This window comes from Pan troglodytes, chromosome 19, assembly GCF_028858775.2.
Source record: "Pan troglodytes isolate AG18354 chromosome 19, NHGRI_mPanTro3-v2.0_pri, whole genome shotgun sequence".
Lineage (NCBI taxonomy): Eukaryota > Metazoa > Chordata > Mammalia > Primates > Hominidae > Pan > Pan troglodytes.
In genome coordinates, this window is record NC_072417.2 from 78,888,573 (window position 1) to 78,910,376 (window position 21,804).

The following is a 21,804-nucleotide window of genomic DNA, read 5'->3' on the forward strand; positions in this document are numbered from 1 at the left end:
CAAAAATATAATACACGATGATTTAACAGGAACCACCTAAGTATTCTGGTACCATGGGCACTACAATGACTACCTTTTTAGGTAGCAAACCAGCGTAAAACAAGTTGAAAATAATTGTACTGTAAATGTATACCATTGACAACAAAACCTGTGCTGTGTATATTCATATTGCATCAGTTATTCTCTGAAAACAGAAGACAACTCAAGGTCAAATGAAAAATAACCAATAACTCCTATTCTTTGCCTTACCACCTCCCGCTGTCCACTCAAAAAAATTAACATCTTACTTAATTAGTAGTGTGTTTATGTTTAGATAATCACAAGATTGTTGAAAGATATAATATAACAGAAGGTTTGTTTTGTTTGAAAATTATATTATTTGGGGAGGAAGAATAACTACAGGAAGAAGCTTGTGTGGTGTGGTTAGCATGGTTAGATTTCAATGGGAAAAGGGGTATTTAGACCTAGTATACAATATGTTTTTACTAGAAAAGAACATTATCTTTTTATTGTTATCAATTGCTCTTAAATTTTTCTTTAATGCAATTTCACAGCAATCTTAAGAGGATACACTAAAGGCCCTTGATTATATATACTCTACAGAATGTATTGTATCACAAAGATACACATCCAATAAGATTTCTTTTTTCATCTGAAATTTATAAAGATAATTTTCCATGCTGACAGTGCACATTTCATCCACAAGTTTGAGGAGTCAAATGCTACCACAGCTGGGGGTTATTCTGCCAAATGGCTTCCAACAGGGACTACAGAGATGTGGGCTAGGAGGCATGTGTGTGTGCAGGAAAAAGCAACAGACCTGATGGGAAATAGCCCTTCTCTGAAGTCATTTTTATCAATTACCATCTGAGTGATCTAATCAAATATAGTCTAATGAAAACAGCAACACTAGGAAGGAAAAGCAAATATTAAAACAGCTGCTTGATTACCTACAGAGATTAAAACAAAAAGCAAGAAGTGAGGCTGATATATTTCATAGGGATTTGCTAAGGCTGAAGGGAGGGGTAAGGGGCAGATACCTTAAAAAAATCCATCATGAAAGGAACTGAGACAAGATTATAAAAAAGGGGGCCAAGTTATAGCGCGCCATGGGATTTTTAATCTGGCTACCTGTGGTTTCTGTAGTTAAGGCTTTATTCATCCCAAAACGGGGGGGGGGGGGTGGGGGGGAGAAAAACAAAAAAAAATCACATTTATATGTCAGTTTTGCAAATCATCAAACAGCGTGCATCAATAAGAATAATAAGAAAACATTAAACGCTGATGACTTTTTAAAAACAGATACCCGTTTTATCAAATATTATTGATAATTACCTGTGCATCTCGTTTCTTGAACTCCTGAATTTGATTTTCGTGCTCCATATTGGCAGCGCGAAGCTGTTTTTCCAGGTTTTCAATTTCCCGTTCATGGTCTCGGACTAGGCTATCCTTCTCTGCGTTATGCTGCTGTAATAGGTGCGTCTTCTCCTGTTCGTGCTCCAGCTTCAGCTCTACTATCTGATTGGACAATGAGGAGGACAGTTCATCAACAGAACATCCTTGTCGTCATGACAACTCATGTACAGCTTAATTTTTCTCTAATTTGTCCAAGTTGAAAATTTTTATTTTTACATCATTATTACCTCACCCTCGAAATACTCTCATTTGTTGGGGTGGTGGTTATGCAAACCTCCTAATATTCAAAATAGTTGGGCATATTCAGTAAATCCTTCTTCAATCTGTTGACACAAATGTCTGAACATTGAAAAAAATTATCTCGAATGCTAGTCACTTCCTCCCCAAGAATTCGGGTATTACTGATCAGCAATGGATATAAATGGTTAATAGTACGCTTTGCTTTTTGCTTAAATATACACATGTAAAAAGCAGCAATTAAATCGGTCAGCTTTCTTCATGATTTACAAATAAAAGATCGGAGCTAAATACGCATCTGGATTCTTGTATATACAGTTGTCTTTTAAAAAATAAAATGATAAATTTCAAAGCTCTATTATCTCGTTGTCAGCTACGGTATACCAACATAAACAGATGTTATGTGTTCCAGAAGGGCACCTGCTGTGCTGCAAGCTTGCGCCATGATTTCATAAAGAGCATTCTATTCTCAGGATCCTTTCCCAGTCCACTCCACACTGGAGACTGTGACCTTGGCCAGTCTTAGCCTCTCCCCGCTAGACTGAATGGCAGCCCGAGACCAAGGGCCTGGTTGCCGCAGCTTTGATACTAATCCTCCCAGACTGTGCACAATGGCACCCTACCTGGCCTGCAAACTATAGCCAGCCAGGCTGTCTTTGAAGCAGGTGATGAATAGGGGACGGCAGGAAGCCAGCTTCCCCAGTGAACTCCAGGCCACACAGCTGCTAAGAACAGTCACTTGGATTTTTCTTCAGTTTTGGTGGATTTCAGGGGGAAAAACTGCTGTTATCTAGAATATGTTGTGTTATTTTCGGCGTGAGAATCCATCTTCAAAAAAGCTAACAGTAGGAGCCTGCTCCAAATCGATCTTGTTTCGTGCAATGAATCACCAGACTACCTTATCTTAAAGCTATAGCATTCATTTCTCCAGGCATGCACAGTGCACTAAATTTCAGAAGTTTTCTTTTTAAATTTGAAATTCTTATCCCTTATGACAAGTCAAGAATCAAAACACAAATGAAATTTGCTTTAAAACATAGGTTTCAAAATGTTTTCTTATTGTGATTAAAGAGTAGCTGGTACCATTCCTTCTGAAACTATTCCAAACAACGGAAGAAGTGGGACTCCTCCCTAATTCATTTTATGAGGCCAGCATCATCCTGATACCAAAACCTGGCGGAGACACAACAAGAAAGAAAATTTCAGGCCATTTTCCCTGATGAACATCGATGCAAAAATCCTCAATAAAATACTGGCAAACCGAATCCAGCAGCACATCAAAAAGCTTATCCACCATGATCAAGTCGGCTTCATCCCTGGGATGCAAGGCTGGTTCAACATACGCAAATCAATAAACGTAATCCATCACATAAACAGAACCAATCACAAAAAACACATGATTAACTCAATAGATGCAGAAAAGGCCTTTGATAAAATTCAACATCCCTTCATGCTAAAAACTCTCAATAAACTAGGTATTGATGGAATGTATCTCAAAATATTAAGAGCTATTTATGACAAACCCACAGCCAATATCATACTGAATGGGCAAAAGCTGGAAGCATTCCCTTTGAAAACCGGCACAAGACTCTCACCACTCCTATTCAACATAGTATTGGAAGTTCTGGTCAGGGCAATCACGCAAGAGAAAAGAAATAAAGGGTATTCAGATAGAAAGAGAGAAAGTCAAATTGTCTCTGTTTGCAGATGACATGATTGTATATTTGGAAAACCCCATCATCTCAGCCCCAAATCTCCTTAAGCTGATAAGCAACTTCAGCAAAGTCTCAGGATACAAAATCAATATGCAAAAATCACACGCATTCCTGTACACCAATAACAGACAAACAGAGAGCCAAATCATGAGTGAACTCCCATTCACAATTGCTACAAAGAGAATAAAATACCTAGGAATCCAACTTACAAGGGATGTGAAAGACCTCTTCAAGGAGAACTACAAACCACTGCTCAAGGAAATCAGACAGGACACAAACAAATGGAAAAACATTCCATGCTCATGGATAAGAAGAATTAATATCGTGAAAATGGCCATGCTGCCCGAAGTAATTTATAGATTCAATGCTATCCCCATCAAGCTACCATTGACTTTCTTCACAGAATTAGAAAAAACTACTTTAAATTTTATATGGAACCAAAAAAGAGTCTGTATAACCAAGATAATCTTAAGCAAAAAGAACAAAGCTGGAGGCGTCATGCTACCTGACTTCAAACTATACTATGAGGCTACAGTAACCAGAACAGCAAGGAACTGGTACCAAAACAGATATATAGGCCAATGGAACAGAACAGAGGCATCAGAAATAATGCCACACATCTACAATCATCTGATCTTTGACAAACCTGACAAAAACGAGCAATGGAGAAAGGATTCTCTATTAAATAAATGGTGTTGGGAAAACTGGCTAGCCATATGCAGAAAAATGAAACTGGATCCCTTCCTTACACTTCATACAAAAATTAACTCAAGATGGATTAAAGACTTAAATGTAAGACCTAAACCCATAAAAATCCTAGAAGAAAACCTAGGCAATACCACTCAGGACAGAGGCATGGGCAAAGACTTCATGACTAAAACACCAAAAGCAATGGCAACAAAAACCAAAATTGACAAATGGGATCTAATTAAACTAAAGAGCTTCTGCACAGCAAAAGAAACTATCATCAGAGTGAACAGACAACATACAGAATGGGAGAAAATTTTTGCAATCTATCTATCTGAGAAAGGGTTAATATCCAGAATCTACAAAGAACTTAGACAAATTTACAAGAAAAAAAAAACCCCATCAAATAGTGGATGAAGGATATGAACAGACACTTCTCAAAAAAAGCCATTTATGCAGACAACAAACATATGGAAAAAAGCTCATCATCACTGGTCATTAGAGAAATGCAAATCAAAACCACAATGAGATAACATCTCATGCCAGTTAGAATGGTGATCATAAAAAGTCAGGAAACAACAGATGCTAGAGAGGATGTGGAGAAACAGGAACACTTTTACACTGTTGGTGGGAGTGTAAATTAGTTCAACCACTGTGGAAGACAGTGTGGCAATTCCTCAAGAATCTAGAACAAGAAATACCATTTGACCCACAATCCCATTACTGGGTATATACCCAAAGGATTTTAAATCATTCTACTATAAAGACACTTGCACGGCTGGGTACGGTGGCTCATGCCTGTAATCCCAGCACTTTGGGAGGCTGAGGCGGGTGGATCACGAGGTCAGGAGGTCGAGACCATCTTGGCTAACATGGTGAAACCCCGTCTCTACTAAAAATAAAAAAACAAAAACAAAAACAAAATTAGCCAGGCGTAGTGGTGGATGCCTGTAGTCCTAGCTACTTGGGAGGCTGACGCAGGAGAATGGCATGAACCCGGGTGGCGGAGCTTGCAGTGAGCCAAGATAGTGCCACTGCACTCCAGCCTGGGCAACAGAGCCAGACTCCGTCTCAAAAAAAAAAAAAAGAAGACACATGCACACTTATGTTTATTGCAGCACCCTTCACAATAGCAAAGACTTGGAACTCACTCAAATGCCCACTAATGATAGACTAGATAAAGAAAATGTGGCACATTTACACCATACTATGCAGCCATAAAAAATGATGAGTTCATGTCCTTTGCACAGACATGGATGAAGTTGGTTGGAAACCATCATTCTCAGCAAGTTAACATAGGAACAGAAAACCAAACACCCCATGTTCTCACTCATAAGTGGGAGCTGAACAATGAGAACACTTGGACACAGGGAGGGGAACATCACACACAGGGGCCTGTCGGGGGGTAGCGGACTAGGGGAGGGATAGCATTAGGAGAAATACCTAATGTAGGTGACGGGTTGATGGGTGCAGCAAACCACCATGTCACGTGTATACCTATGTAACAAATCTGCAGGTTCTGCACATGTATCCCAGAACTTAAAGTATAATAATAATAATAATAAAGAGTTAGAAAATCAACAATGTATTTCTAACCATAAATGTATTGTTATTTAGAAGAAGAAAAGTATGCAAACTCTTGAACATACACACTTATAACAATAAAATAATGTATAAATAATAAGGCAAAATGTATTTTACATCTCAGAATTGTGATGTGTTATAGTGAATTTATATTTATTTAAAATTTAGGGGTTTTCCCCATATTATTCTACTATTGGCAATATTCAGAAAAAATAGTATAAACATTTTCTCCTAATACATACTATACCGAGTAAGAAAGTTTTCTTTATTTAAAATAAATGTGTATGCTTTGTTCTGTGTCTCACAGAACTATGTTAATCCCAACAAAAGAGAGATTTCATATTGTATTGCTGTTATGACATTTTGCTCAGGAAGCTGAGTGAATGAATTACTGAGATGGAATATTTTTAGTTCTTGGACATGTTATTTCTATTCAGCGTTATACCAACAAGGATCATTATAATAAAATTATAAACTTAAATCAAAATCATTTAAGCATGTAACACACTGAAGGGAAATGGGAGGTAGAAAGTTCTATTGAGATCTTCTTGAAAGCCTCAGAAATATTGGGAGAAGGGATGTGACTTAAAATTGGTTAAAAGCAAAATATTTTACAATATTCTAGAATGAGAAAAGTAACCAAATGAGCCATAATTGGGGCAAAAGAATTGCAGAATTTTCTCCCAACAGAAAACACATGACTAGAACTAGCTGTGAGATCGTTAGTAATGATACCTCCTTGTTCTGTGCTCTAGTAGTAATGTACTTTCACAGTAACTTTCTAAACAGAGACATTTGAAGTTTCTTATAGACTCATCAATGATCATGCCCATGTTCAAATTTCACTTTATTCATTTTTAAAAATCAGGAAAAAAAGGAAATTGCGGTTATCACATTTCAAGCATAAACATAAATAGTCATAAATGATTGTTAGTTTGATATTTTGCCAGGGCCTATTGCTCATGATTCTACTTAATGAACAAATCTCAAGGTTGCCAAAGCCTTTTAAATATCATTCACTTTTACCTCTCCTGCTTGAACGGAGAATAAGGAGGATAATTTTCAATTTAAAATGCAATAGCTCAGGCTTGTCTGCTAAGTCCAACACTACATGGCTAACTTCTGGATGTCATAAGCCCTTTCTGGTCTTTTCCTAGGCTTCCGCACCATCAGCATCTTCTGGCAAGGGTGTCTTCTCCAGATAAATGGTAGAGTCCAGAGGAGAAACCCTAATGTTGGGGGAATATCTTGACGATGGTATTCGTAACTACAAAGGATGTCATCAAGGTAGATATGTAAATAAAAAGTTTTACTGGTGCCTAGCCCTATCCATGTAAATAAATGTTAAAAGAATCATCTGGACTTTCCATTTGTCCTTTACTTGTGGACACATCTCAAAGGTAAACACAAAGTAGCACATCTTCTTCATGTTGGACTAGTAGATACTTCGGTTGACCAACAATAATGTCTAACGGAGTTAATGATGACCAGGAGGTGGTAAATTATGGACATTGTAGAGGACATAAAAGCAGACAGAACCCACAAAATGAATATTAAATGGTTAATAAGCCTTCTAAGTTAAGGGGTGTGGGGCATCTGGACCCATAACATGCTACAAGGGAGAACTGGATGCACCATGATCAAGGACCCTGCTTAATTAAGGCTGGCTAAGGAGTTCCCTGTAATAAAAGAGGGAAGGCTTCAAGTTCCATAATCCAAAAGCATTGAGCTATGAGACAGATAACAATACTGGGTATGTGCCCACCCTAAACATATTAAAGAAGACTGGAATGTCTTCCAGGGACACTGGTAGTGTCAGCCCTCATGTGCAAGCACCTGGTGGCATATGATAGTCCTTTGAGATGCTAGGGTTGACGGCTTGGTGGTTGGGGTTCATTGTCTAGAAAATACTGGGTTGACTCGTAGGAAATTGTCATTTTTAAGGTCGAAACAGGAGATGAAAAAGGGACCGGGGCAGTGGCTCACGCCTGTAATCCCAACACTTTGGGAGGCCGAGCCGGGCAGATCATCTGAGGTCAGGAGTTCAAGACCAGCCTGACCAACAAGGAGAAACCCATCTCTACTACAAATACAAAATTAGCCTGGTGTGGTGGTGCATGCACGCAATCCCAGCTACTCAGGAGGCTGAAGCAGAAGAATCGCTTGAACCCGGGAGGTGGAGGTTGCGGTGAGCCAAGATCATGCCATTGCACTCCAGCCTGGGAAACAAGAGTAAAACTCTGTCTCAAAAAAAAAAGAAAAAGGGTCCTGCTCCACCCACTATGCTACTCCACAACACATGCAGAACTTGAAATTCAAGAGTAAAGTTTTGAAGTTCTGAAGTTCCTAAAAGCATCGGCCTCCATTTCAGAACAGACGAAATCCTTCTACAGCTTGATGATGATGTCTTCATTCCAAATGAACTTTCATGTAAGTGCCTAAGGGCAAGAGCACATTCTAGGTCCCAAGAAAGACCAAGATGGAGCCACTGGACATACAAGTCCCTAGATCTTGGGATATATATTTTAAGTCCTGGTAACTGTTTTAAAGTGAAATTAGTGCTAGCGAATATGGCCTGAACCACTTTTAATAATCATTTAAAGAAATAGAAAAGGAGATGGAAAAAGTCATTTCTTCTCAATATACAATATGTGGAAGACTAATATATCCCAATAACATAACTTAATGTCAGGAATGCCAGTGCTAGAAACATAAATTATAGAAGGATGTACCACAACACATTGAAAAGGGGAAATGATGGTATAAAATACTAACCAAAATAATCTTGAAGGTAATCAAATTACAAACTTTATATTCTACATAGCCCTGGTGTAAAAACGGGTTACAGCTAGAGAAAGTAGGGAGAGTGGTTCTCCATATTCTCTGGCTAGAAAAGGAGGAAGAAAGGGAGTCACAGTTAGATGCCCTGGGGTTATATTTGTCCTACAACTCAATGATAATTGCTCTCCCTTAAGTGAATAGAAATATGAAAGTTTAAGAATTTGGAAGGACTTAGAGGCTAGCTAATACAATGTTAATCTTAATCTAAAAACCTTCCCTATAAAACCCTGATAGTTGGTCATTCAGCTGCTGCTGGAATGATTTTACCAACAGGAGAATAACCATATTCCAAGAGAAACCGATGCCTCATACTGAACATATTTGGCACTGGAAATTCTGGGTAAAGATAATAGGGGAAACTGAAAATTGTGAAAAGAACAAAAACAAACGTTAAATACAGAACATGAGAACATTCACTGGCAGTGAACAAACAAGAAAAGAAGAATAATAACTTGGCCACAAATTTCAAAACAAGGTAGCCAAGGAAGGAAAGAGAAGATTCTGACATGGTTTGGTGAGACATACTCTTTTGTCCCTATACCCTAGAAGTAGAACTGGTAAGTTGAAATTATGCTGAGGATTATTTTCCAGTATCCCAGTTTTAGAGAAAAATGAACTGAAGATGTATCATTCACTTTTCCCCCTTCTGCCTGGGTGGAAGAATCGGAGGACAATTTCAATGGAGTAAAAATGGCTACTAGAGAGAGATGAATCAAGTTAGGAAAGTAGGAAACTTGGGCTGATTCTCTCTGATAGAATATAGGAGTTAGAGTTCACATAAAAAAGAAAACACTCTCTAATACACAGAAAAACCCCAGTGTAAGACATTAATAAATTGTTAAAAGACAGAGCCAGTATCAGTTTCTCTGACAGAAGTTGTTCAGAACTGCAGCTAAGCTCTTTTTCTCCATCCCTATCACGGTCTCATAAAAAAGTAAAGGCAATGAAATACCTGTGCCTTCATACTGAAATTCAGAGGAGGACAGACAGGCTGAAAAGTAGTCAAAGAGAATTCATGAATATTATATCAGTCCATTTAACAGATTTGGACACAGGTGCCCACGTTAAGCCCAAGCAAGATGAGGGAGAAAAGTATCTGAAAACTAGAGAAACATTAATTACATTAGGAAAAAGGTGAACTTAGTGACAAAGAAGAGGAAAAGAAGAAAGTAAGGAGGAGGCCCATCATTAAAAACCAGAAACAACTGTAAGAGAACTTAATAAGAACATGAGTGTAATGAAAGAATAATGCAAGGATAACAAGATAAAACAACAGAATTAACCAAGGACTCAAATAACTCCATCACAAAATTGATTCTAAATCAGAAACAATGAGTTGAATAAACATGGTGAAAAATCAAATCATTGACATAAAGGTCTTGAGGTAATCATAATAAAGGTCCAGGAAAAAGACAAAGAGAAGCTAAAGTAGGAAACGTGAAAAGAAAATCCATGTAAACACAGACCATGGTATCCGAAAATTTCCCTAAAATGAATGAAGAGATAAATGTGTATATCAAAAAGACACACTGTAGACCAAGAAAGATAGATACCAATTGAGGAAAAGAAACATGAAAGAAACTCAAGGACTGTAGTCCCCAAACCACTCTTGAAACCAAAAAACACTTGGGGATAAATTTCAAGCAAGAGATGACCAGAGAAGCTGTTTAAGACCAATGTTTGCTCCAAAAGGCAATGGATGATGTGTACAAAGTGTCAGGGGAAAAAAGAATGATCAAAAAATTTTATGCCCAGCTAAGGTATCCTTCACAAATAAGAGAACACATAGTGATGCTCAAGCATGCAAAAATGCAGTGAATACAACTATAAGCCCTTCTTGGAAAAGCTACTTGATGAAATCTCAGTAGTCAATAATAGATTAAAATAAGAATTCAGGTATGAAGTTGTGCAAAAATCCTGGTGGTGAGCACATAATTGATTTAAATAAAAAGCTAAGTTTATATAACTGTGAGAATTATGGTTATGGAACAAAATATAAATGTTATAAACTTCAACAATGTATAAATAATACTATGGTTGACAAAATAGACTGGTATAAGAAGGTGGAAGGAAATATGGGCAGTTTAATTTTTCTCTAATAAGGAGTTAACTAATGCCCTCAAAATTGAACCACAAAATTTAAAAATTACTCTAACTTCAATGTATTTTTAATTTCTAACATTCTAAAAATAATCTCTTATGTGGTTAAAAAAATGTTTTTCTAAATTTTAGAAATCTTTCCATTTCCACTGGGCACAGTGGCTCACCCCTGTTATCTCAGCACTTTGGGAGGCCGAGGTGAGATGATCACTTGAGCCCAGGAGTTCGAGACCAGCCTAGGCAATGTATCAAGACCCTATCTCTATAAAAAATAAATAAAAAAGAAAAAATGAGAGAAATCTTTCCGTTTCCCTTGTTTCTTCAAATAATTTCACATATAATTTAATATTTTAATTAAAAGTGGCAAATGTAGCATGGTCCTGTTTCTAGAAAATTGTTTTTGTCTATATATCTACTTATCCTTCTATTTATCAATCTCTCATAGAAATTTCTGGAATAATGCTCACCTAAGATTAACAGCAGTTGTTTCCGGAAGGTAAGATTTGGGTAAAATTTTTGTTTTCTTCTTTGTGTGCAGGACCATGTCAAATGCCAGTAGCTCCCTTCGGGGGGAATATTTACTTCTGGGGGCAGTACAAGACTCTTAAACAAGGGATGTGGTCTCTCTTATAACAAACGGGTTCTGGGTCTGCGAACCAACTCAGATCGGGAAACTTGGTAGAGGACTATGATTTTCCACCCTAAGTGGAAAACTGTTTCAGTTTCACTCATCAGTTTTGGACATTTTCTTGATGTTGTACAAGCCAAGTAGTATTCCCACTGGCTCTCTATCTTATCTCTCAGAACACAGCTCATTATCACCACAGATCCCTGCAGGGTAAGACACCTGAAGGGCCTGTCTAGCCTTACTATCCAGTAGAGTAATCGCGTCTACCTTCCATCTGATATCCAAGTGCCCCATGTAGTGCCTGCCATTCTGGAACCCAACTTTCCTGTTGAAAGTAGGCAGCTCAGTTCCATAGCAGCATCTCCTACTGTCGGCCCCGGAATACAGAGGAAACCACCATGGAGCTGGCTCAGTGCTATCAGTGCCCCTCCCACCAGTGCACCTTAGCACCCTAGTAAAGGCCATATCCTCTAGGCCCTCCCATGCACTGGCTTCTCCGATCTAAAGCAACAAAACCACTCTCATATTCTCACATTTCTGATACTTTGACCCTTCCTCCATAGTAAGCCAAGGCAGTTCTGCCATGGCTGAAGTAGCATGGAAGTAAGTGGCAGAAAAACTACTGCCTAGTAAAAATCACAAACAATTATCAACATGCCACATTTTTTAAAAATAAAGATGAAGGACAGTTCAAACATTGTAAACTGTATCCAAAATTATATTGATCATCAAATTAATAGTTCAAGGGGCACATTGCTTTAAAGGATTGGCCATTAATAGACAGATTTTTCTACAGGGCTTGCCAGGTAACACTTTCCTCTCACGTTCTACTCAAGGGCTCTCTGTGGAAAACCTTTGCTTCTGGGTTGTAAAATTTAGCACTAGTTTTATTATGTTGGTGCAAAAGTAATTGTGGAAGTAATTGTTGTGTTTACCATTACTTTCAATGGCAAAACCCGCAACTACTTTTGCACCAACCTAATATATAGGTCATTAGACTCATGATGTTAAGATGCATACTAAGAAACAGGCAACAGGTACATCAGGGCCCTGGTATTTTTCATGCAATGAGATATATATTTAACATCATCAGGTTATGTCTCTGAACAATTTGCATCTGCAAAATTGCATACTTGAAATGTCAAAATAAGTTACTAAATTTTTTAGACTGCAGAAATTTTACGCTAATGGGGCAGTCTACCACAAAGGTAGTAGTTTCACAGATTGATTTTATATCCTCACTAAAAGATGTTGGAATCTTTCTTTTTAGTCACAGTTATATGATATAAAATGTGCTATTGGATACTTCACTATATGAGAAAAGCTCCCTTAAAGATAAAATAAGGACATATACAATCTTCTCTGAGTCTTTGGAGTCAGAGTAAAGATACATTTTAGCACAGAAAATACTACAATCTGGTCTTACTTTCTGAACACTTTAATAGAAATAGGCACAGAAAAATTGTAAAAAGCAGGCAGTGTGTCAAGAACAGAAATAGAATGTGTCATTTGGGGATGGCCATGTGGCTCCCAGATCAGATATTTGCTACATCCATGAAATCTGTCAATCAACAGTTCAGTTTACGCATGGAAGTTCTCCTTATTTAAAAGTTTAATGTTGCTGTGATAACCGCTGTTAGAGATGGTACCAGGGCCTGCCAGCATACACTGCTTCTTCATTCCTTTTCCTCTCCAGCCAACCATCAACAGCCAGGACTACTGCCTGCTGAAGCTCCCGAAGCTCATGATACAGGGAGAGCAGAGGGCTGGAAGCACAGCTGTGATTAGCAAGCTGATAGATGAAGCAAGGCTGGAAGCAGGCACTATCTCCTGCGGTTATCTTCCCATTTAACACTTCAAAACACTTCTCCAGCACCTGTAGGTGATGAGTGACAATTATCCTGAGTTTTTAAAACTTTTTGAAAAATGAGCTATTACTTTCTGTGTTTTTATCTGCCAGATCTCAGTTGAAACTCAGGAAGAAGCCAGATAGTCAAATGCTTCAAAAGGATTTTTTTTTCATGGTTCAATAATGGACAACTCAAGCCACACAAATTGAGAAAATTAACTAAATTTAATTAAGATTAATTAACTAATTAACTAAATTAATGAACTCCATATAGATGGAGTTCAAAATTTTTAGAAAAAAACATGTCTTAACTGCATATTTTAATTCATTTTACTTTATGTGTTTCTCTACAACACATTCAGTTCTCAATGAGATGTCTGTGTCTTAATCTAGTATGTTACTGCTTTTGAATGAACATGAAATATAAAAATCATGTAAGTTTGCCAGCTACAGTTTGTAATTTAGAAGGACAAATAGGTCAACCTGGTTATAAACTCTTCCAATATATAGCACTGTGTCTTTACTTTCTTTTTACTTTCCTTATCTTGCCTACCACAATGCTTCGTAAATTATTCATCATTTTGAATGAAACAAGGTGGCATTCGAAAACAGAATTACAAGTAGGTAGAAGACAGCTGCTTCATCTTCCCCATCACCAAACTGGCTGGTCCACCTGCAAAGACCCTGCCTTACCTATGGCTTGAACGCATGGCTGGCCTTGCAGCTACCTAAGGCAAGTCCCTTCATCTGTACACTGGATTCCATCCTTTCTTGCCAAATTAAGCATGCTGCTCTTGAAATTATCCCATCACTCTCTGCATCATCAATATTTTCTTCTCTAGTGGATCAGTCTCATCAATAAGCAAACATGTTTTTAGCTTATCTCATTTTTAAACCCTTGACCACACACGTCCCTCTAGATACCACCCATTTCTCTGCTCCCTTTTCTTTCAAAATTCCTCAAAACGGCTGCTCACAACGCATTGTCTGTCCACCCACATAATTCAGGCGTTGGTTCCCACATTCTACTGAAACCAGTCTTGTTGAGGTGGCTAAAGACCTCGCCATGCAGCGGTCAGTTCCCAGTCCCCATCTAACTTCCCTTCTTGGCAACACCTGAAACAAGTGGTTACTCACTTCCTCCTTCCTGAAACACTGCACACGGCTTATGGGAAATCCCACCTTCTTAGACCTTCCTTTTACCTCACTGGTTGTTCCTTCTCAGTCTCTTTTGCTGCTTCCTCCACCTCTTCCTCATATGTAAGTGTTGGCAGCCCCTAGACTCAGTCCTGGAAGTTCCTTTCTCTTCTCTCTACTCATGTATCAGTGTCTGTCACCACCATCCACCTGGTTGCTCAGTTGGGAAACTTTTAAGTCACATTTTAGCCCACTCTTTACCTTACATTCTATTTCACAACCATTGACAAGTCCTGCCTGCAAAATAGATCCCAAATCTGACTACTCCCCGTCTCCCCCACCACTCCCACCCTAGTCCCAGCCTGGGTAACCGCTAACCAGCCCACTGCAATCATCTCCTAACTAGGTCCCCTGCATCCTCTCCTGCCTCCATCGTAATCAAAGCTCCACACAGCAACTGGAGAGATCTTTCAAAAATGCAAACTAGGCTGGGTGCAGTAGCTCACGCCTGTAATCCCAGCACTTTGGGAGGCTGAGGTGGGTGGATCATGAGGTCAGGAGTTCGAGACCAGCCTGGTCAACATAGTGAAACCCTGTCTCTGCTAAAAATACAATAAAAAATTAGCCAGGCGTGGTGGTGGGTGCCTGTAGTCTCAGTTACTTGGGAGGCTGAGGCAGGAAAATCGCTTGAACCCAGGAGGCGGAGGCTGCAGTGAGCTGAGATCATACCACTGCACTCCAGCCAGGGTGACAGAGTGAGACTCCAACTCAAAAAAAAAAAAAAGAAAAGAAAGAAAAGCAAACCAGATCTTGCTCAAATGCTCCAGTGACTTCTCAACACACTCAGAATAAAATCCAATCTCCCACCATGGTCCATAGGATGTGATAAAATCTACCCTGTACTGTACTTTGGCTCCTACCACTCTCTTCCAAGTTCACTCCATTCCAGCTACAAACTAACCCATCTCATGGCTGTTGCAACCATCCACCTGGAATGTTCTTTCCTTACCTCAGGTTTTTGTATGGTTTCCTCCTTCACTTCATCCAGGTCTTAATTTGAATATCATTTCAGTAGAGTCCTTCACTAACAATCTTATCTACAATAACACCTTGTATAAAATAATAACCATTTATAAAGTAGCCCTTTCACTCACAAACACTTTAGCTTGCTTTATTTTTCTTCACAACAGTTATCATTACCTCACCCTACCTTAAATTATGTTTTGAAAAAGACTGTGTGTGTGTGTGTGTGTGTGTGTGTGTGTGTGTGTGTGTGTGGGTGGTGGTGGTGGTGGTGGTGGTGGTGGTGGTGGTGGTGGTGGTGGTGGTGGTGGTGGGTAGTGGTAGTGTTCTTCTCTTCCATCACAAGGGTAAAGACTCTGTATTTTGTTCACTGTTATATCCCAAGCACTTGGAAGAGTGTTTAGCACATAGTCATTCAATAAACATGTGTGAAATAATGAATGATTGAGAAGGCATTAGTTCTACTTTATATTTTTAATGTACTTAAAGAAGGAATAATGAGTTAGTCCATATCACTATCCAGGAAAACAGCTTCTTTTTTTTTTTTTTGAAATGGGTGGGTGGGGTCTTGCTCTGTCACCCAGGCTAGATGGAGTGCAGTGGTGCTATCAAAGCTCACTGTAACCTTGAACTCCCAGGCTCAAACAACCCTCGCACCTTAGCCTCTAAAATAGCCTGGAACACAGGTGCAAGCCACCATGCCAGTCTAATTTTTTTTTTAATAGAGATGGGGGCCTCACTACGTTGCCCAGGCTGGTCTCTCACTCCTGGCTCCAAGCAATCCTCCCTCCTGGGCCTCCTGAGTTACTGGAAATACAGGCATAAGCCACTGCACCCAGCCCATCTTTGCTCTTTTAATATTCACTCTAGCTAAAGGTGCCACTTGTTTTAACCTAGATGAGAACAGCTCCAGGTCAAAAGAAAAAAAAAGAGGAAGAGAAGGCTCTTCAATTGCCTTTCACTAAATATCAGCACCCCTTCTATGACTCTAGGCTCCGACCACTGGACCTGGACACAGGGGCCCAGGCTCTGTAGCATCACGGCCTGGGTCTCTGAGTCTGGCAGCCTAATGGCTGGGAATCTGGTACTTTGCCATTGCCTGCAGGACCAATCTGTGACTTGTGGTGTAGCTGCATTCCCTGAATTTGGTGCTTATTCAAAGAAGTAAGTTGAAAGGAAGCATCATTAGATCAAGGATTGCATTTGTCTCGATCACCACTGAGGACCACAGGGGCTGATATGTAGCTGGGGTTCAAAAATGTATTAGGAATTGGAAGAGGAAGGTCAAGCAAAAAAAGACTTTCAAAAAGAGTATGATAAGGTAAGCAAGAATAAAAGAGAGTAAGAGCAGCATACTGGATGTACCATAAATCATACATATCTAGAAATCAATAAGTCATATGGAAATCCATTTGGAAGGGATTTTAGGGAGCCCCACAAATCCATGGTCATTTACCACATTTACCTCAATACCGAAGAGAAAGTTTACGAAGTCTTTCTACTTGGATCAGTCTTGCTATCACCCAAATAATTTTAAACAATTCCCACTTTTATTTGCTCTCCTGTCCATGTAATTCCTCCAGTCTCAGCAAATGATTTTGCCGCCTATCTGACAAAGAAAAACCTCAGTAATAAGAATGTCTTCATCTGCTTTTTGCAGATCCACAAACTTCTACACACCTGGCCTTCCCTTCTTTTCTCACGAGGCACAGGAGACAGACCTGGCCATCATCCAAGGCCAGCAGCTCCCCGCGTGATGTGGGGCGCTGCCCAGTATCTCCACCTTCCTGGGAACATACACTAGTGAGTGTCTTCCCCTTTCCTCCCTCTCTTCCTTTCCACCATCTCCTTTTCCAGTGTAGACTAAATAGTCTCATTTAAAAGAAACCTGGCCGGGTGCGGTGGCTCACGCCTGTAATCCTAGCACTTTGAGAGGCCAAGGCGGGTGGATTGCCTGAGCTCAGGAGTTCAAGACCAGACTGGGCAACAGGATGAAACCCCGTCTCTACTAAATACAAGAAAAAATTAGCCGGGCGTGGTGGCGTGTGCCTGTAGTCCCAGCTACTTGGGAGGCTGAGGCAGGAGAATTGCTTGAACCTGGGAGGTGGAGGTTGCAGTGAGCCGAGATTGCGCCACTGCGCTCCAGCCTGAGTGACAGAGCAAGACTCTGTCTCAAAAAAAAAAAAAAAAATTAAAGTTAAAATAAAAGAAGCCTAAGCTTGAAGGTTATACCACCTAGCTAATTAATGACTAGAACATTTACAAAGGACAAGGATTGGGAATCGCGTGCTATCTGCTTTTTAAATATCCCAACTGACCTTCACTTAAAATTTCCTACTTGCTTATCTTGCAGAATTTGTTTTGTCTTTGCTACTGTCTTTGCTAACAAAATATTTTAAGTTTTAAATAATGGCAGCTTGTAAGAAGTTGGCCCTTCAGTGTTTTTTGTTTTTTGTTTTTTTTGTAATCATTGACAATAAGCACTTATTCTTTCTGGAGAAACTGGCCACTTGTTTATCTGCTGAACTACATTTCTCCTTCAAGGCTTTGTAGTGGAAAGCAAAGATATAAAACACAAGATTAAAGAATGATATCATGGAGTTGCCAAAGAAATCTCTATAGTCCAGGAAGTCCTAGCATGCCTGGTTGGTTGTTTGTTTCCAACTTGAATGAGGTTTGTGAAAAGACAATTAGAATTGTCTTTTTGTTCCAATGGGTTATACAGGAAAGAAACAGGAAATCTTGATGAAAGCTTGGGCTTTACAGGATATTTGTGTGAGCATTTAGCCCATGTGTTTGATGTTTTTCTTTCCACATCTGCACACTTTATGCCTGGATTTTGGCTAAGATACTTTAAAATACTACTTCGCTGTTTTCACTTCATTACAGTTCCTGGCACGGTGCTTTCTGTAAGAGAGGGGCTCAAAAATTAAAACTGGAGAAGGAAACTGAGGCCCAGAAGGCACAAGTCCATTCATTCCCTCTGAATGTCAGTCATTTCCCTCATTATAAAATGTGAGGATTAGACCGGATAAGTGCTTTTAAAACTTTTCCACCAAAGTACTCTTAGCAGCAGTGAAAATGAATAGGACCCCCCTGGGGGATCTGAGGGCATAGCCTGAAGCAGCCTCTGCAAGCTGGAAGTTTCTTTGAAATGTCCTATTTTGTCTTAAAAATTCATGAGAACTTTGCATTTTACAAAACAGGAAAGTCTATGTTTGTTTTAATAGGAATGTTACCTCAATAGTAAAACTACGTTGCTTTCCCACAATCGAACTGAGTGGATGCAACACTCCAGGAAGCATGTACGCAGCCTCAGGAACCCCTGGCACTTGCTCACACTCCCCCGGGGATCACCTTACCTGAGTTGGAGAAGCAAGGGCCCAGATGCTCGGCGTCTAAATCCCCTCCTGATGTGAAATGCTATCATCATAACACTGACAATTTTACCTTTTAGAGAAAAGTAAAACAAATAGAAAAATGTTCACACTTCCATTTGAATGGCAACTGAGAAAGTAGGCAAGAGTCCTGACACGGGGAAATCCAGCCAGACAGGTACCTAAGTGAATGAGTCAGCGGTGGAATCAGAGAAGTCGGCCTGTCAAGAGGGGCTGGGAATCTAATCAGGCAGATGAACAGAAAGTCCCAGAATCTTGGTTTTGGAAGAGACCACTGCAGTAGGACAGCCCCCGCAAGGCACAGTATCCCTCCAGAATACTCCAAAAACACACCGCAACCCACTCACACTGGAAACTCACTTTCTCACAAGAAAAACTGTTGCACATTTGAAGGAGGAGTTCTTTAGAAAAGAACTACCTTGAAACAATTCAAAATATTCCTCACGGTACCATCTATGTATGGGTTCAATTTCTGCCCCCGGGAACTCCGCGGGAGTGCATTTAGAGTGGGGGTCAAGAGCAGGCCTCAGGTTCAGGTTCCGAATCCACCACCTATGAACTCTGTGGGACCCTGGGCCATTTACTCAAATGGATGTACTTCAGTTTCTACAACTAGAAGATGAAAACAATAAACAGTGTAGCTACCTCACAAGATTTCTGTGAGTCAGGTGCAGTGGCTCACGCCTGTAATACCAGCATTTTGGGAGGCAGAGGCAGGTGGATCACCTGACATCAGGAGTTCGAGACCAACCTAGCCAACATGGTGAAACCCTGTCTCTACTTAAAATACAAAAATTAGCCAGGAGTGGTGGCGTACCACGTGTAATCCCAGCTACTTGGGAGGCTGAGGCAGGAGAATCACTTGAACCTGGGTGGCAGAGGTTGCAGTGAGCCGAGATTGCACCACTGGCACTCCAGCCTGGGTGACAGACCAGGACTCTGTCTAAAAACAAACAAACAAACAAATATATATATAATTATTATATATAATATGCATTATACATATATTTTATATATATATATTACTGTGAAGATGGGGAGTGGCTGAATATGTGTAAAGCAAGCATAGTAGTGCCTGGTCCAGGGTAGATCCTAATAACTGTGGGCTTTTAGGATTTTTATCACACAGACCAAGCCCAGTACTCCCGGAAATTCAGACCTTAAATTTACAAACAGAGAGATATGCAATCCTCCCTTTAAATATTCCCCTCTGACATAGTTTCAGACCTTTCTACACTCTGAAAACTCTTCTCTGAACATGTTCGAGTTTGTCAGCGGCCTGCTTAAAATGTGGTGACCAAAATCGACCTATTCCTTATGTGACCTGAAATGTAAACAATACCTGGGACCATATCTGCCAACCCTCTTGTCCCCTGTGTCCCAGGCACCACACTCCCCTTATCTCTGAGGCTTTCTGTCTTCCTTCTACTTTTGCAACTGATTTTCTAAACCAAAGCATGGCATTTTATATTCAACCTCAATAAATGTAATCTTCTTAATTCCAGCCAGCTTAAAGCTGCAGAAAACTCATTTTTTTTAATCCTACATATTAACTATTCCTCAGAACTCTAAGCATTGGGAAACTTTAAACTTTTTTTTTTAAATCCCTTATCATCCTCGACTGACTGAGAGACACAGAAATCTCACTTCAGGTTAACACTAATCATTCAGAGATGGCCCTTTGAACTATCACTTAACCACATAAAGGTACCAATATTCAAACCATATTTCCCCATACTACCTTCATGTAGGCACCGTCAGACAGCTCCACGAAAGCCAGATATATTACATCTACTCCTATTTCCTTATCTACCAGCCTGGCTGCCCTGTTCAAAGAAGGAAATGAGCTTAGTTTAATCGGCTTCATTCTTAGTGTACTCCTGCTGGCTTGTAGAGCTCACTACTGTATGCCTAATGTTTGTCATGATAAACTTCCACAGGAAAAAATCCTAACAATTTGGAGTGGTCAGGGGAAACACTGTTACAGTTAATAGAATATTCTGCTGAAAAGAAAAGCTAACTAAAAAAGTTTGTATATTGTCACATCAATAAATATTCTCCTAAAATGTACTAGCTCATACTCCTGCCTTCATCTTTCCTTAGTGAACTACCACCTGGGATCTTCATTCTCAGCATTGATTCTAATGTATAGACCTCTAGATATAGAAAGAATAAAAACAGGTGAAATCTGCACCCACCTGAGGTACACTTGTGTGTGTTTTTACATTCCTGTTATGTACTACATTTGTATCATCTCTTTTCATGAAAAAAAGAAAGAAAAATGGATGCAATGGTGTATGGCTTCCATTAATAGTATCAATTCTTTAAAGAATTTATCAGTATCCCTTATTGTATTAGTATTATTTTTGATCAATACAAAGACAAAACTTTGATAGATTTTAAAATCTATCATTCTGAGAAAAGCCTTTGAAGTTTACATGCTTCCAGACAAATTTATATATATTTTTTACATTAAAAAAGTGAAACTGTCACAATGTGGATAATAGGGGGTATAGAAAAAAAGAATTCACCATGATTCCATCCTCTAAAAAATAACTAACATCATCGTTTTTATATTTCTGTCTGATTTTTGAGATTAAGGATAATTGGGTCAGAAGGTGTAAGCGTTTTTCATGACTCTTGGTAGAATCTGCCAAAATCCTTTCCAAAAAGCCTGTAATGCCACTAGCATGTATAAAAGTACCAATTTCACTAAACTTTTACCGACTTTAGATGGCACATCATGGTTAATTCTAATTTGCATTTTTATTAACACCAAGAGTAACGATGTTTCTACACGGCTGTTCACTTAATTCATTTCTTATCTCTCTCTTTCCTTTGCCAGGTCACTTATTGGGACATTAATGATTTTCTTATGGTTTATGCTAATTACTATATTTAATCTGCTAATTATTTTTATATATTATACATTTATTAATTTTATAAGGAGAGTTACTCTTTGCCTAAGATATCTGCTTCAATTATTTCTTCAATTACTTTTTTAACTCAAAATACTTTTTATTTAGTCAAATGCATTTCAATTTTCCTTGGCGTTTTTTTCTTATTGTGTCTGACTTTCAAAGTCAGTGGTGTGCCAAAACAATTGCAAAATAGATGCAGATCAGGTGCTGACATCATTTGGCCACACTTGGTTATAAATTTGTGACCCATGTGATTATCATCAAAATG

The 21,804-nt window shown here is 39.2% G+C and overlaps 1 protein-coding gene across 28 annotated transcripts in view; it reads right to left on the reverse strand.

Moving 5' to 3' along the window:
• Nucleotides 1-21,804, reverse strand: part of CEP112 (centrosomal protein 112) — a 555,600-nt gene that overhangs the window by 264,325 nt on the left and 269,471 nt on the right. For all 28 annotated transcript variants that reach the window (XR_010153365.1, XM_054670600.2, XM_024350558.3 and 25 more), the window contains one exon: nt 1,336-1,518. Coding sequence is in view for 27 of the 28 variants with exons in the window: in XM_054670600.2 (XP_054526575.1) it covers nt 1,336-1,518 (183 nt within the window). In the remaining variant the exon portion in view is untranslated. The remainder of the gene's footprint in view (nt 1-1,335; nt 1,519-21,804) is intronic.